This window comes from Vitis vinifera, chromosome 19, assembly GCF_030704535.1.
Source record: "Vitis vinifera cultivar Pinot Noir 40024 chromosome 19, ASM3070453v1".
NCBI lineage: Eukaryota > Viridiplantae > Streptophyta > Magnoliopsida > Vitales > Vitaceae > Vitis > Vitis vinifera.
This window is the reverse complement of record NC_081823.1, coordinates 25,577,578-25,595,646: the sequence shown is the minus strand read 5'-3', so window position 1 is coordinate 25,595,646 and position 18,069 is coordinate 25,577,578. Positions and strand designations below refer to the sequence as shown.

General features: G+C 36.0%; 1 protein-coding gene and 1 pseudogene across 1 annotated transcript; one reads left to right on the top strand and one right to left on the bottom strand.

Annotated features, from left to right (window-relative positions):
- Window positions 1–4,148: 4,148 nt before the first annotated feature.
- Window positions 4,149–8,610, top strand: LOC100259876 (ABC transporter B family member 15). The gene is made up of 5 exons (XM_002264672.4): window positions 4,149–4,349; window positions 4,442–4,496; window positions 4,928–5,106; window positions 5,199–5,656; window positions 5,766–8,610. The coding sequence occupies exons 1-5, from the start codon at window positions 4,149–4,151 to the stop codon at window positions 8,548–8,550; spliced, it is 3,678 nt and encodes a 1,225-aa protein (XP_002264708.1). The 3' UTR covers window positions 8,551–8,610.
- A 4,820-nt stretch (window positions 8,611–13,430) lies between these two features.
- On the bottom strand, window positions 13,431–17,517 carry LOC132253382 (uncharacterized; annotated as a pseudogene).
- Window positions 17,518–18,069: the final 552 nt, after the last annotated feature.

The following is an 18,069-nucleotide window of genomic DNA, read 5'->3' as shown; positions in this document are numbered from 1 at the left end:
TCTTAAGTTGATTGATGAATCGATAGAGGTCATGTTGCACTGAACCTTTCCATTTGGCGAGTAGGACATGTCTGGCTTAATATAGAGAAGAACTTCTGGTTCAAACCTCATGTCCAGCATACGATCTACTTCATCTAACACCACAAAAGATACCTCTGTAAGCCAACACATACCCATTTCAATTAGATCTTTCAAACGTCCAGGAGTTTCTATGACAATGTCAACACTAGACTTCAAGGAACTTATTTGGGGTCCTTTAGAAGTTCTTCCATGCAAACAAACCGACTCCACTCCATAACCTAAAACCCTACAGAAGTCTCTTCTAAGTTCATCAATAGTTTTTGCTCTGGTTTAGCAGCTACGGGGTGAAGATTGGAAGAAACTGTCCTACATAGTGAGCCAATTGCCTACAAATCCCAACCAACTGCGAAATCAAAGCTGAGAAGAAGATGGCTTGAAGGATGAAGATGATAAGGCGAGCAGAGGGGCGTGCATGGTGGTGACTGGAAATGACGTGAGGAAATCGAAGCATGCAACTTTCAAATCATTTGTCGAGTGGAAGTTGTCAGATGATGTGCTCGAGTGTTGCCGAAATTTCACATTCGTCATTGAAGATGCATATTTAGTTGGATTAGACAAAAATGTATTCGCTTTTGTTGGTGTTTTCTCAAGCAAACCCTCAAACTCGGATTGAGCCCATGTCAAGCAATGGTCAATATTTTGTGGGAAAGAGTGCACCGTGCACATGGAGCTTGTTTCTTAGGTGGGTTTCTGGAGGTACCATAATTTTCTGTCAGGTGAGGAATTACCATCTGCGTGTTGCATTTGACGCCTAAAGCTCCCGTTTCAAGCAACAATTTCTGGAAATAAAAGCACCCCTGATCAACATACAACCTCACATAGACATTGTCTAGTGCAATGGACTCCATGTACGTGGGAAAATGAAGGAAATGAGCCAAAAACGAGCTAGGTAGTAGGGTTGGGAAGGTGATGAGCTGAACGGGATGAGGTGTTGTGGTGACTAGGTTCAGTGGATATGAAAGGCAGGGACTGGTGGGTATGAAAGGTATGGGTTAGTGAGAGAAATAGGTTAGTGGGTATTGGAAGATGGTGGTGAAATGATAGATGGAGATATGGACATGTGATGGGTAAAGCGAGTGGAATTTGAATATATTTCCATTGTCCCTCTTAATGCTTGTTGCTTTCTCCGTACTTCGCCATTAATGAACTGAGGCCTAGGCTTGAGAGGGTAAGTTCCAGGGAGCTTTAGCGAGAGAAAGTATCAGAAGATTAGAGAGAGAGTGGGAGAAAAAATGGAGGTGGGTGGAGGCTGCTATGGAGGGTGTACAAGCTTAGGATAAAAAAAATGGCTCACAAAGAAAGTGGCCATGCACCATCATGCGCAAGTGAGCATTTGGGGTGAAGATGAATGGAGTTGAGTGGGAAATGAATGGTGGAATGGATGGTGAAAAGCAGTGAGAGAAATGGGTTAGTGGGTATTAAAAAAAAATGGTGAAAAATTTTAGTTGTCAGATGTTCCGAGTTGTCCTCAAAATATCGGTTGATGAACCTAACTTTCCAACGCATACCCCACTTCACTAACCCTTCACATCTTAACTCAGACCAACACTTACCCTTCTTAGATGTCAAATCTCACTAACCCACCATCACTTGCTGGGATGGAAATTTTCTCGGTTTCCAGCTTGCTAAGCCTTGGCCAGAGGTACTTCTGAATGAACTCCAACATAGGGCACAATTCCAAGAGATACAACTAAAGCGGCTCTGGTAGTGGTTGGAGAGGGACCCATCCTAACCTCTTAGCTATTCAACTAATATTTGTGTCTTTGGGAAAGCAAACTGATGAAGTGTTAATAGCCTCACACTTTCTACAGTTTGCATACATATCTGCCAGTGTATTCCCCAAGAACCAGCCCAATACCATCCCTCTTCGACCAATAAATCCATCAATCCACTTCCCATATCAAGTGCATCAGAAAACTAAAGAGAAATAACATAGACCAGAATAGAGGAGAACCAAAGAAAACTAGAAAAAGCAAACAAACAATATATGAACTAAGAAAAGCCACATCTCATACTCTTTCAATGGGCTCAGACTAGTGAGAAAAGTACTAGCATGTTCAAACAAGAAAATGGCAACCAATATCTTCAAATAACGCAAAATGAAATAGAGCATGATTTCATATTCTATATAAACAAAGGGAACAAACAGAAAGCATATGTAGATGATTTCAGGCATGCATGTTTTCTAATGTCCTCACTCAATCATCAAAGACAAACCCAAATATCAGCAAGAAATAGAGCAATATGGTGCAAAAATAGGAAAACAGAGCATGCAGTGGTTGCACCTAAATAACTCCAACTCAAACAAGGATTGCTCAACTTCAAGCACTAGATTATGTAGCTTCCCCAAACTCAGCAAAATCCTCTTTTATTCTTCCATTCTCCTTTCTCACATCCCCTCAAAAAGATTTCTCATTTGCTCGCTATTTTTTTCTCAACGTGCTAAAAACCTCTTTCCACTCTTTTCCTCTCTCTCAGTTCTCATCCTCACCTGCTAAAAAAAAAACTCTATCCCCTAAACGCAGAGATACCCCTTCTTCCCAACTTTCTTCTCACATATTTTTCTCTCAAAACTCTCAAAACCTTCGAAAATCCCTCACACATGAGCCCACTTGCTCCACGCCCCTTGCTCTGTTTTTCTTTCTTTTTTTATCCGCCTCTCTTAGCTTCCCTTGCAAGCTTTTAACGGCTCCACTATTCTTCCTTCAACAAGTCTCCATCCTCAACCACCACCATGGCAAGGTGGCTATATGTCCCATGCAGCTTGCTCCTGGCAGCCGTCCCCCACTTCCATGCTCTTCCCGGTCCAAAGAGGGATGGTAAAAAAGGAAAATAAACCTTTGGTTCATTAAGGGGTCTACAGACATGTTTTTAGCGTAAGCTTAAATTATGTTTAATTGTAAATCTACATATAATTTATTTATTTTATTTATAATTAAGTATATTTATTCTTCTTAAAAATGAAATATGAACTTCCTTTAAAATAAAGTTTTTACTATATAAATAAAAATAGAATTATAAATAAAATTTTTACTTAATTAACTTATTTTTATAATTAAAAATTTTGAAGTTTGGATGAAAATTTGATTCTAAATTTTTAGAGATTTATAATAATAAATGAGGGTTAAAAATATAATTGTAACATTTCCATAAAATAAAAATGATAACATTTTTATAGTTTTAATTATAATATGTGAAATTGTATTATTAAATGAAGATTTAACGGCTTCACTTAAACAATATACTTATGTTTTATTATATATCATACTTTTGTAAAAATGAATTATTTTCATACTTCTATTATTTTTATTATCACACAATCAAATTAAATTTAGTTCTTAAACCTAAGATAATACCAAATACTTTGTATTCTTACTAATTCAAATTTATAATTTTTGCACTTAATTTTGTATTCTTACTATTTCAAATTTAACATGAAGGTTTTTTGCTACTTAATTTTGAGTTTGATCGAATATCGCGATGTTTGGTTTTTTTATTGAATATAAAAAATTAAAATATTTGACTTTTTATATTAAGTTAAAAATAACATGAAAATATTAATAAATATAATTAAACTCAACCTATTAATAATAAATTTACTTTAGTTATATTGGTTGATATCCACAAGTCACTTTTAACTAATAAAAAAAAATCAAATATTTTAATTTTTTCTAATCAATAAAAAAAAACAAATACTATTCCCTATTATATATTACTATATTTGGATGTTAGCAAACTTGATATAAAGAAATTAGAAATAAAAATAAATAAATAAAAATGAAAAAAATGCTGATTTTTTTTTTTTTTAACTTATCATCCATGTCATATAATTATTATCGTAGTTTACAAATCACATTTAATAAAATAAAAAAAAAAAGTTATAATAGGGAAGATTGTGAAATGATAAGGGTCGTGATGATATTTCTTTTCATGGTAATTTAGAAATTTAAATTGGAAACACATAACCGACGTGCGCATCAGCTATGACATCATCCAGTTCCATTGATTCTCTCCTTCTTTTTACTATAAGTGCCCTCTCTCTCCCTCATTTTTCTCTGTGGGGGGAGATGGGGAGAAATATCGGGTCTGTCCGGTCCATTTTCATGCATGCCGACACCGCAGATTATTGTTTGATGGCTTTTGGTTTGCTCGGAGCCATCTGTGCTGGGCTTTACAGGCCGACACTTTTGTTTGTGGTCAACAAGATTATGAACAATATCGGCAGTGCCTCCACTTCCGGTGATGCCTTCTCCCATAAAATCAATCAGGTTTTTTTTTTTTTTTTTTTTTCTTCTCATTCATTTTAATTATTCTTATCTCATATTTAAGCTAATTTAGATTTGGTTTTTGGGTAGTGCAGAATGCCCTGATACTGCTGTACATTGCTTGTGGGTCATGGGTGCCTTTTTTCCTTGGTGGGTTTTACTTTAATTTTTATTTATTTATTTTAGTGTTTTGTACTCAATCAAAGTTCATTGATGATCCGTGATTAGTATTTCTTCTTTCTTGGTTTGAATTTAGGAATTGGGAAAGTAGCAATTGGGGTAGATTTAGAAAATTTTAATATATTTTTTTTCATGAAATTAATTATATTGATATATAATAATTTTAAAATAGAGATAAATATTAATCATTAATAAAAAAATTAATAATTTAATTATATGAATATAAAAAATAAATATATAATATTGATATATATTTATTTTTAAATATTTAATAGTTATTAATTATATTTAATAATTTAAGATTATATGTTAATATAAAAAAAGAAGTTTATTTTATGAATTAGAATATTTAGATTATCTATCCGAGATGCCGAGACGGATGAGTTGGATTTGATTTGTAGAGGGTTATTGCTGGTCAAGAACTGCCGAGAGACAAGCTACAAGGATGAGAAGTAGATATATGAAAGCACTGTTGAGGCAGGACGTGGAGTATTTTGATTTGCATGTGACCGGCACAGCAGAGGCCATCAGTAGCGTCTCCGAGGATAGTCTCGTGATTCAAGACGTTATTAGCGAAAAGGTTGCTGATTTAATGCTATTCTACTTGTATTTGATTCCATTTTTTTTTAATTTTTTTTTTAATTTCTCATTTTCAATCTCACATGGCTGCAGGTCCCAAACTTGTTGATAAACGCTGCATCTTTTGTAGGGTGCTACATAGTAGCTTTCGCTATGCTGTGGAGGCTAGCTATTGTAGGCGTTCCCTTTGTCGTTCTGCTTGTGATTCCTGGTTTCATATATGGACGTGCACTGATGAACCTGGCCAGGAAGATGAAGGAAGAGTACAGCAAGGCTGCCACAATAGCAGAGCAGGCCATCTCTTCTATAAGAACTGTTTACTCCTTCGTGGGAGAGAGAAAAACTCAGTCTGCCTTCTCTGCAGCTCTGCAAGGCCCCTTTAAATTGGGTCTGCGCCAGGGTGTGGCCAAGGGTTTGGCCATTGGCGGCAATGGGGTGGTTCTTGGAATATGGGCGTTCATGTGTTGGTACGGTAGTAGATTGGTGATGTATCATGGCGCTCAGGGAGGAACCGTTTTTGCTACTGGGGCTGTCATGGCCATTGGTGGATTGTACGTAATGATCTCTTTGTCTCTTCAATATTTTCAAAAACATTTGGCTTCTGAATTCTTTTTATCAAGAAAAAAATGTAACAAGTTTTGTTATTCTCTTCACCACCAGATCACTAGGCCCCGGATTATCCAACCTTCAGTACTTGTCGGAAGCATGCACCGCGGGAGAGCGAATAATGGAGGTGATAAAAAGGGTCCCAAAGATAGATTCTGACAACATGGAAGGCCAAACCTTGGAAAACCTGTGTGGGGAAGTGGAATTCAAGCACGTTCAATTTGCATATCCGTCATCCCCAGAGATAACAATCTTTAAAGATTTCAGCCTCAAAATCCCGACGGGCAAAAAGGTGGCGTTGGTGGGTAGCAGCGGGTCGGGAAAGTCCACAGCAGTAGCTTTGCTGCAGAGGTTTTATGATCCCCTTGGTGGGGAGATTCTGCTTGATGGGGTCGCCATTGATAAGCTACAACTCAAGTGGCTAAGGTCGCAGATGGGGTTAGTGAGCCAAGAACCATCACTTTTTGCCACCACCATTGAAGAGAACATACTTTTCGGCAAGGAAGACGCTACCATGGAAGAAGTAGTTGCTGCAGCCGAAGCTGCTCATGCTCATCATTTTATTTGTGAGTTGCCTGATGGATATGATACTCAAGTGGGGGAGAGAGGAGTTCAAATGTCCGGAGGGCAGAAGCAGAGAATCGCCATTGCAAGAGCAGTCATCAAAGCCCCGCGAATACTCCTCCTAGACGAGGCAACCAGCGCTCTTGATTCCGAGTCCGAGCGAGTGGTCCAAGAGGCGCTTGACAGCGCTGCCCTTGGCCGCACAACCATCATCATCGCCCACCGCCTGTCCACCATCCGTAATGCCGACATTATTGCTGTGGTACAGGATGGTCACATAGTAGAGACCGGCCCTCATGACCAACTCATTCAAAACCCCGCTGGACTCTACACTTCCCTGGTTCGCCTCCAGCAAGCCGATCAGCCATGGAAGGCTGTGACATCCTTAACCCCCGCCACCTCCCTGTATCTCCATACCACTAGCAGCAACTCCACTCCCCCCAACTCCCCTTTACACAGCATGCCCGCAGGAGAAGAAGCTGCCACTGTTACCTCGGGCATTCCAGTGCCGTCATTCTGGAGACTGCTCGCAATGAACTATCCTGAGTGGAAGGAAGCCAGCATAGGATGTTTGAGCGCGGTTTTGTCCGGTGCGATTCAGCCGCTCTACGCGTTCTCCATGGGATCAATGATATCCGTATATTTCTTACCTGACCATGAGGAGATGAAGAAGCATACCAGAATTTATTCTGTGTGTTTTTTCGCGTTGTTTGTGCTCTCGTTGCTGTCAAATATCTGCCAACATTACAGTTTTGCTGCAATGGGAGAGAATTTGACAAAGAGAGTGAGAGAGATGATGTTCTCCAAGATTCTTAGTTTTGAAGTGGGGTGGTTCGACCAAGACGACAACTCCACCGGTGCTATCTGCTTCAGACTTGCCAAAGATGCGACTGTGGTAAGATCATTAGTGGGTGATCGAATGTCACTTATCGTCCAAACCTTTTCAGCTGTGACCATCTCGGGCACAATGGGTCTGATCATCGCGTGGAGATTGGCTATGGTCATGATTGCAATTCAACCCCTCATGATTATCTCATTCTACACCCGAACGGTGCTACTCAAGAGTATGTCTGCCAAGGCAATCAAGGCCCAAGAAGAAAGCGGCAAGCTCGCCGCTGAAGCTGTCTCCAACCTTCGCACCATCACTGCCTTCTCATCCCAGGCCCGAATTCTCAAAATGCTGGAGGTCGCCCAAGAAGGACCCATACAGGAGAGTATACGCCAGGCCTGGTTCTCAGGAATAGCTTTAGGAATTTCCCAAAGTCTCTTGTCATGTAGTTGGGCTCTTGACTTCTGGTACGGTGGCAAATTACTCTCCCACGGGTATATCTCATCAAAAGCATTCTTACAGACTTTTATGATCCTAGTTAGCACAAGTCGTGTCATCGCGGATGCAGGAAGCATGACCAATGACCTTGCCAAGGGCATCGATGCTATTCGCTCCGTTTTTGCCATCCTTGACCGCCTCACCCAAATCCAACCTGAAAACCCAGATAGCTACCAACCCGAAAAAATAAGAGGTCATGTTCAAATTCAAGAAGTGGACTTCGCTTATCCAGCTAGGCCCAACGCCTTCATTTTTAAGGGTTTCTCAATCGACATAGACCCTGGGAAATCAACTGCATTGGTAGGAGAGAGTGGGTCAGGCAAATCAACCATCATTGGGTTGATAGAAAGATTCTACGATCCCCTCAAAGGAATTGTCAAGCTTGATGGAAAAGATATAAGGACCTACCACCTCAGGGTCCTACGGAAACATATTGCACTAGTCAGCCAGGAGCCCATATTGTTCGCTGGCACCATAAGAGACAACATTGCCTATGGCGCATCATCAGATGAAATCAACGAATCAGAGATCATCGAGGCTGCAAGGGCAGCCAATGCTCACGATTTCATCGTTGCACTCAAGCATGGCTATGATACATGGTGTGCTAGTAAAGGGCTACAATTGTCTGGTGGGCAGAGGCAACGGATTGCTATAGCTCGGGCCATATTGAAAAACGCAGCAATATTGTTACTTGATGAAGCAACGAGCGCACTAGATAGCCAATCAGAGACAGTGGTGCAGGAAGCTTTAGAGCGTGTGACAATGGGACGGACGAGCGTGGTGGTGGCCCATAGGTTGAGTACCATTCAGAATTGTGATTTGATAGCCGTTGTGGATAAAGGAAACGTGGTGGAGAAGGGGACCCACACATCCTTGTTGGAAAAAGGCCCTACTGGGACCTACTACTCACTGGTGAACCGACAAAGGGGCCTGATATCACCAACATAGCCAACCAGTTATTACTCCACAAAAAGTACATATCAATAGATTATCTTCTATATAATTCAATTCGTTTGAGTAGTAATCATACTTGAAATGCCCAATTAATATGTTAGTTCTCTTACATTATTTACTTACATCTTTTATGTGTTATGGAATGATTTTAAGGTGCAAAAAATGTCAAAATGTGCATAAAGAAAAATGGGCCCATGAAAAGATAGTGAAGATGATGTTTGTAATGGATTAAATGCTTAAGTTTATGCAAGTAATGAAGCCTCAAGGAAAAATGAGATTAGAAAAGGGAGAAGTAAATAGTTCTTTTACACCATCATGTGAATTTTTGCATTAGCATATGTCAAATGAGTATAAGGAGTGAAAGCCGTTGGAAGTTGCAAGAGATAAATTGACGATCGACTAGCTAGTGATGATAGTTGCCTTGGGGATGAGCCCAACAGTCTGGATTCCAAAACATGTTTGTTCTCTTATTCAAATTTGATTTATGTCTTTGTACCTTATTTTTATGTTACTTTGTTAAATATTTGAACATGTGATTTATTTTAGGCTCCAATTATGATATGGAAATATAATTTTTTTTATAGGCATCAAAAAGGTCACATCGATCGAATGGTACCATATGTGTACCTTTATATCTCATTCATTTGTAACTAAGTCTTATTTATTTGTACATTTATATCTTGCTATAGTGTAAATTTTATTATACACATCTAGTGGCCTACATGGAGAGCTTGGTAGATACGAGGCTTATGTATTTTTTAAATTTTATTATTATGTGTGATTGATTTTAGGGTTTTTATCGTGTTATGGGCTATTGTGATTCTAGTATTCACTCGTTTCACAACTCCGAAATATAACTTGTTCTCATTCTTAAATTAGTTTCCCACTTGGTGCCTTTTTTTTTCTCTCTATTTCATGGCTTGAAGTTGAAATAAGGTCAAAGATTTCCTAATCAATCATCAATCATATTGTTAATAAAAATGCGTTGGTTGATTACCATACAATTTATTTCAAATTGTAACAAAAAAGAGTTCATACGTATATAATAGTATAAACTTTTTCTCTTATCTGATGTGAGATATTACAATTACCCTCATATGAAACAATATATCCTCATTGTATTCCACATTATTACGAAACTAAACAAATAGACATCTTTTATAAGATTGAATAAACAGAAATCTTACATTAAGTTCAAGAATTGACTTTGATATAATTTATAATGACTGGTTCATCTTATATAAATATTATTTATTCTAAACATAGTAAGCTCTTACAACTTTAAAACGTATCTATACATAATTAAGAAGAACCATTATATATATGTAGTATCAAATATTCTCATATCTAATGTGGGATATCACAAGAGTGCTAAAGAAATCTTAGGCGAATTTCTGACTATGATTTCATTTGATTTTTAGTCCTTGAATATGCCTAGCAAGTTCATTTCCACTGGAATCCACTTCAAGTTGCTTTTGTGATTATTGATTCTCTCTAACAGCTCTTTCATGTAATCTATGATATCTCTGACTATAGATGTTTCGTCTGAAAGAAACAGAAACTGTTCTGGAAAAGCTTACCAGATACAGAGTATATACAAATATTTATATGAGAGGAATTACATTTGGATCAGATCAAAAACTCAGAAAATCAAAGGTTGTTACAAGAGATAAACATCTAAACATAGATTACAAATATTCAAATATAGGATAGAGCCAGTGGAGATAAACTCGTTATCACATTTGAGATAAACTCAGATCATTATCCTTATCACTAACACCGTCCATCTGTTAGAATAGCAATGAAACCAGCAAATTATTCCTAGTGTTCCATATATTTGGTCCATTGGATGTTTTTGGCCTAGACCTTGTCAAATGCGTTTGGCCGAAAATAAGCCTCATTCTGACACTCAACATCCAATTGATGATAAAATAGAATCATGGTTTGCAAACAATGAGTTGATTGGCAATCAGGAAAGAGAACCCTTAGCTTAATTCTCTACTCTCACTAGTGAACAAATAATAATAATAATAATAATAATAATAATAATCATTATTGAAGTGATTATAATGAAATATCCCTTTTTGGTACCATTATCGTTATCATTAAAGACCAACATAAGCCACTCATTTAAAAAGATATCCTTGATAGCCATGTTATCACCTAAATGAACCATTCGTTTAGATTGATATTCATGGACACTGTGTTCACACTAACACGGTCATGCAAGCCTAAAGGGTATCTTTTCTATTATGGGCAGATGTTAATCAATCCAATGAGAAGACAATTGCATAAAAACTTTATGAAATATAAATGTTTGGGAATATTCTAGATGGGAATTAAATGGAAATTTAGTGTGCTTACAATTATGGCTAGTGATCATTTATAAAAAAAAATGGACTCTAATCATCAGTAAATAAATAGCTTAAAGCAATTTACTTATGATATTTGATTAAAATTTTGTTTCCTCAGGATTACGAAGGTATGTGTAGTAGTGGTTTAAGGATTTATAAGTGAATTTACAGTGTCTTTGACAATGTAAATTTATATATATATACATATAAACTCATCTCTTGAAAATATAAGTATAATATAAAAAAAATTAATATAAAAAATAAAATTGTCTTTTCAAAAAGTGGACTTCTCTATTGAAAAAAAATGAATTCAATGTAAAAATAAAATAAATAATAAAAAAGTATCATATTTTTGTATTTATTTTTCAAACAATCACTTCTTAGTATTAAAAAATAAAAAATCATTTTGTCACATGGATCTCATTGATGACTAAAAAAGAGTACTCATGTTCAATTCACCACTCCAACAATTGAAAAAGACCACATTCTAAGACCAATAAAATAAAATCTCAAGTTCAAATAATGATCTTACTGAAGATTAAGATAAGGAACTCTTATTCAATTCTCCACTTTAACTATTGAAAACGAATTATTCAAACTTTATTAAGTCTTATTAGTGATCATTTATTAAAAAGAATTTATTATGAGTATCAAATGATTGAACAAATTTGTACCAATTTACTTTTAACATTTGATTGGAATTGATCACGAGGAGAATGACTTTAAGAATCTCTTTAGTGGTAATTCTATCAAGTAAATTTAGGAAGCATTTCTAATTTTTTTAACTTTGAAAATTTTTTATCAAAATAATTGCTTCCTAAAATCACTACCATATAAGTTGTTAGAGTGTATTTGATTAAGGATGGTAATAGGATGAGCTTTTTGAGTGTCCGTCCTATTTCGTTCTAAACGACACGAGTTTAAAATTTAAATAAACGGGTTGCAAGTAGATTTGAGATTTTTTTTTTTAACCCAAGATGGGTTCAGGGCAGGTTTGGATATTTCCTTGTCCCACCCTGCCCCCATCCTGTTTATATATAAAATTAATTTAAAAAAATTAATTTAATTTAACTTTTATTTTCATATTTTTATTATATAATAATAATAATAAATATTTTCAATAAAATAAGTTATAAAAAATTATAATATTTAATTATTTATAAAACATATTTATTTTAATGTAATTCAAAAAATTTAAAAATAAGGTTCATCTGTCTTATTTAAATTTTTAAATGGGACAAGGATGAGAATTATTTTGAATAAATGGAACAAGGTTGGGATGGGGGCAACCCGTCCCGAACACACCCCGTTGTCATCCCTATACTTAATATTATTTTTACTTGAAATATTTTTAGTAAAAATATTTTTTCTAAAAAGTATTTTGATGAGAATGAACTTATCAAGTGGTTTTTCATAAAACACTATAAGTGATTTTTCAATATTTTAAAAATATTTTCTAAATTTTGTCAAACATCTTATTTTTCTTCAAAAATACCTTTTAACTTAAAGAGTGTTTTTCATAAACCCGGTCAAATGGACTCAATGGTGTTTGTTTGTTTGTTTGTTTTTGTTTTTTTTTTCTTTTTGCTAAAAACAATTTACTTTCAAATTTTAAGTTGTTTATTTTTCTATTTTTTTATAACTTATTATAAATTTTTTGTTGAATAAAAAAACCCAAAATATTTGAATTTTTCTAAATCGAAAAATAACATATTAGTTTTCTTTTACTTTGTAATGCTTTAATAGAAACAAAATATTATAAAAATAAATAATTTAATACTTAATATTATTAAACACTATTTAATTTTAAGTTGTATTTAGAATTAAGTAAAAACAAAAAACAAACACTAATTTGAGAGTGATTCTTGCCGGATTAAAAATATTTTCTAATATTTGGAAGTCTTTTTTCAAAAATCCCTTTTAGGAATCTAAAAAATTGAAAAAACTCTAGGTGATTTTAGATCAATTGTCTTCTGTACTTTTATTCTCATCGGTTGCAAATATATATACACAGAGAAGAGATACATCAAGACTCCTAAACAAAGGAAACTCTTAAACAAGGCAAAACTAAACAAGGAAGAAAATATGTACAAATTACAAACACAATATTTGCCTACCATGCCAATCAAGGCTTACCAAAAACTTGCCAATCAAGGCTTACCATAATCACTAATACCCCCCTCAAGTTGGTGCATGAGGATTCCGAATGCCCAACTTGGAAGAAAAAAGTCAAACTATCGTTTTCCCAAAGCTTTCGTAAAAATGTCTGCGAGCTGCATGGAAGTATGAACATACTTAGTGTGAATAGCACCATTTTGTATCTCATCACGTACAAAATGGCAATCAACTTCAATATGCTTTGTTCGTTCGTGAAAAACAAGATTAGCTGCTATGTGTAAAGCCGTCTGACTATCACAGTACAAATGCATAGGGTTAGAATGCATCACACCAAGGGTAGACAACAATCCTTTCAACCATTTCAATTCACAAGTTGTGGTTGCCATGGACCTATATTCCGCTTCAGCCGAAGAGCGAGACATCGTATGTTGCTTCTTGGTCCAATGTATACTTGCATTGACATAAGAAGATACCATCTGAGTTCTTTGCAACTTCAATCCCCAAAAAATATTTTAATTTTCCTAGATCTTTCATATGAAAACACCGACTCAAATAATCTTTGAACTATTGCACAACCATTCCATCATTTCCAGATATAATTAGATCATCAACATAGACAAGAACATTGAGTTGAATGTGTTGAGCTTTATAAGTAAATAATGAGTAATCAGAATACGACTGCTTAAATCCATAACCTGTTAGAGTCGCTGCTAACTTGGTAAACCAACACTTGGGTGCCTGTCGCAAACCATATAATGTCTTTCGAAGTCTACAGACTTTACCTGTGTTAGAGACGCAAAACCAGGCAGCATCTGCATATATACCTCTTCTTCTAACTCACCGTGCTGAAAGGCATTATGTACAATCCATTTGATGCAGTTCCCAATCCTTCGCAGCTACAACAGTAAGAAACATTCGCACTATGACCATCTTTGTTGTCGGGGCAAAAGTCTTATTGTAATCTATGTCTTCGACTTGTTTGTTTCCAAGAATCACTTAGCGCGCCTTGCATCTCTTGATGCTTCCATCAGAATTATATTTAATCTTGTAGACTCATTTGCTCCCGATTGTATTCTTCCCGGGAGGCAAGTCTTTTATTGTCCATGTTTCATTGTCTTCAAGAGCCTATATCTCCTTTCTCATTGCCTCTCTCCAACATTCATCTTTTATTGCCTCAGCATAAGTACTTGGTTCACACCCTGTGGTAACAGCTGCTAGAAAGAACCAATGTTGTACAGAAAATTTATCACAATTCACATAATGTGCTAAAGGATAGGGTGTACCTAAGGATTTTGATTGGAACGATGAACTCGCTGAGTGGCTTACTTGAATGGTATGTGTTACATAGTCTTTCAACCGAACATAAGGTTGCTTAACCTTTTTCCCTTGCCAAACTATTCCTCAGACACCATAGGTCTTGACACGTCGATGTCGCCCCTGTCTCCTACTTCAGTATTCCCATCAGTAGTCATCTCCATATTATGACCCATCTCAACATCAATCTCGTGCTCTACATCCGAGACAGAAGCCTGTTGCTCCTCCATGTCATTCTGCATATATGGGTCCTCATCATCTGCAGAGAAATCCACGACTCTATTATGGGTCAAGGAAGAGTTAACATTATTATTGAAGTACAGAAATTCTGCTTCAACAAAGATTACATCCCTTGAAACAAAATATTGGCCGCTTTCCAAGTCATATAACCGCCAACCTTTCTTTCCAAACGGATACCTAACAAAAATACCTTTTCGGCTTCGACTAGCAAATTTGTCTTTATCCCGATTCTGGTCATGGGCATAGCACAAGCACCCAAAAGTTCGAATGTGCTTATAGGAGGGGGTTTGTCCGTATAAGATCTCATATGGTGTCTTACCATCCAATAAAATAGATGGTGTCCTGTTAATCAAATATCCAGCTGTAAGAACACATTCACCCCAAAACTCAATAGGTAAATATGCCTGAAATCGCAGGGCTCTCGCTACATTAAGAATATGACGATGCTTTCTTTCTACACGCCCATTCTATTGTGGCGTCTCAACACACAAAGTTTGATATAAAATTCCATGTTCAGAAAAATATTTTGTCAAACACATAAACTCGATACCATTATCACTCCTAACAATTTTCATATATTTTTCAAATTTTCGTCTCACTATTACGATGAAATTTTTAAGAACACAAGCAACCTCATCTTTTCTATTCAACAAATATATCCACACTGCACGTGAACAGTCATTAATGATTGTCAAGAAATAAATACCTCCACAAGAAGCAGGAACCCTATAAGCTCCCCATAAATCACAATGAATCAGGTCAAAACATTCTTTAGCTTTATTATCACTAGAAAAGAACACTTCTCTGGTTTGTTGAGCTCTAAAACAAATATCACAAAACTTATTCTTCACACCATCATTTCTACCAACACTATCAACTTCATAAATTAAATCTACTACCCTAGAAGAGGGATGACCCATTCTTCTATGCTAGAGCTCATAAGACGCAATACTAGTTGTCTTGTAAGCACAAATAAGAGCCACTCCCTTGAGAAAATAAAACCCCTCGCGTTGTTCACCCACTCTAATCAGCATCCTCGAATTGCAATCCTATATAGCACAAATTTTATTAGTGAATTGAACAACAAGATTGGAATCATCAAGAAGCTGCGACACAGAAATCAAATTGCATTTCAATTTAGGTACAAACAAAACATGTCGTAGTTTCAATTTTTCTCCAAGAGTCACAGTTCCTTCTTTCAAAGCTTTGGTCTCTGCTCCATTTGGCAACCCAACCGGACAAGGCATAATATCACGCAAGTCATTCAAACATTCATATGTGTCAATCATGTGATGCGAAGCCCCTATGTCAACAATTCAAGGCAAAATATTTTGCTTACCTGTCAACCTCTTATTAGCACCACCTTTGTGTGAGTTCAACATGGTAAGAATTGTGGCCCATTGTTTGTCACTCAACCCACTAATTCCTGTTCTATCAGAATCAGTCACAACACTTCTCCCACCATCAGTTCCTGACGTTTGAACTGCATTGGCTCTAGCAGTCCCTCCATGTCCTCGTCCTCCACCTGTACCCTACTGAACACCACGTCCACGATCACCACTACGCTCACCTGTGGTTGTGTGTGGCCTGTCACCCCACCATTCTGGATAACCAATCCGTTGAAAGCAACTATCAGCTTCATGTCCCTTCTGCTTGCAATTTGAGCAAATCACGATCTTGTCTTTTCTATCCCCTCCTAGGTTTCGACCACTAGCTTGCACTGCAAAACTCATGCGGCTGCCTCTTGCTTCCTTTGTCCGAGTCATGGTCCGTACTCGTTCTTGTTGTACAATCATAGCATAAACTCGATTTAGATTCGGCAAAGGTTCGGTGCTCAGGATATTGGAACATACCGTCCCATATCCATCTTCATCTAATCCCATCAAGAATTGATGAACTCTTTCTTCTTCCCGTTTCTTCTCCAACTGAGTGGTAATGTTACATTTACACCCAGTACAAGTACATACTGGAATTGAGTCATAATTGTTCAGTTCGTCCCAAAGAGACTTGAATCGACCATAATAGACAACTATGCCTTGCCCTTCCTGCTTGCAATTCACAAGATCTAATTTCAATTGTTGTACACATGGACCATTCCCAATAGAAAATTGTTGCTTGATTTCTTGCCAAAGTTCCTTTACATTTTCCATGTAAGATATGGTTGATCGAAGTGTGGGTTCAACGGTGTTAAACACCCATGAGACAAGCATTGAATTGATGGTCCACCAATCTTCAAGTTCTGGTGAATCGTTGTCCGATTGTTTGATTGATCCATCCACGAATCCATATTTCTTTTTGGCTCGCAAAGCAGTACGCACAGCACGCGTCCATTCATCATAGTTCTCACCTTTCAGTTGAACTTGGGTAATTATATTACCTGGATTATCGTTGGAAGTCAATGCATAGGGGGTCAGTATTTTTCTGTCAGAGTTGGACCCTCCATCATCTCATTTCTTCCCATCACCAGCCATGATGATGTATGTTTAGCTCACAATGGCTTTGATACCATGAAAAAACTCTAGGTGATTTTGGATCAATTTTCTTCTGTACTTTTATTCTCATCGGTTGCAAATATATATACATAGAGAAGAGATACATCAAGACTCCTAAATAAGGAAAACTCCTAAACAAGGTAAAACTAAACAAATAAGAAAATATGTACAAATTACAAACACAATATTTGCCTTCCATGCCAATCAAGGCTTACCAAAAACTTGTCAATCAAGGCTTACCATAATCGCTAATAAAAATCATTAATATAACTTATTCATGAATCTCATGCACGAATGATATATTTTATTTGGTAACGTTTTTTAAAACAAATATTAAAAAATAATTTTTGATAGTAGGTTTAAAATCTAATTTTCAATTTTTTTGAAAAAAAATTATGTAAAAAAAATCGAATATGAAAAACAGTTTATATCATACTGTTCATATTTACGCCCATATACAATCCAAAACCTCTTCAAATATTCTCCATTGTTAGTCAAAACTTTGTACGAAAAATGACCAGAAATTCCTCAAATTTATTATAAATAACAATCTATATATATTTAAAACAAATTCTTCAAAAAAAAAAAAAATCTTCTTAATTAAACAATTGTTTTTTATTATGAAAAATAAAAAATTATTTTCAATCACAATTTTCAAACAGAAGTGTCGTGTTTTCATCTTCCATCCATTTTCCTGGTATTGAAAATATATATATATATATATATATATATATATATATATATATATATATATTATATTTAATCTCAAGGTGCCCTGAAAGCAATTGTTCATCATCAATTTATTTCATTTCCTGTTTGCAACGAATTCAAAGTAATTGAAATCGCAAACTTTATCAAGTCTCGTTACTTGTCAACTCCAATTATTAAAGTCTTATGACAATAAATACAATCTAGAAAAAAATAAAAAAATTGTGTCCTCAAATGTTACGTCCAGTAGTGACCTAAGGATTTCTAAACGAATTTATGATCTCTTT

What these genes read in the sequence shown, in the direction of transcription:
- LOC100259876 (XM_002264672.4), top strand. Translation starts at nt 4,149, where the DNA reads ATGGGGAGAAATATCGGGTCTGTCCGGTCCATTTTCATGCATGCCGAC. An exon ending in TCTCCCATAAAATCAATCAG is followed by an intron (nt 4,350 to 4,441) that starts GTTTTTTTTTTT and finishes TGGGTAGTGCAG; the next exon opens with AATGCCCTGATACTGCTGTA. An exon ending in GTCATGGCCATTGGTGGATT is followed by an intron (nt 5,657 to 5,765) that starts GTACGTAATGAT and finishes CTTCACCACCAG; the next exon opens with ATCACTAGGCCCCGGATTAT.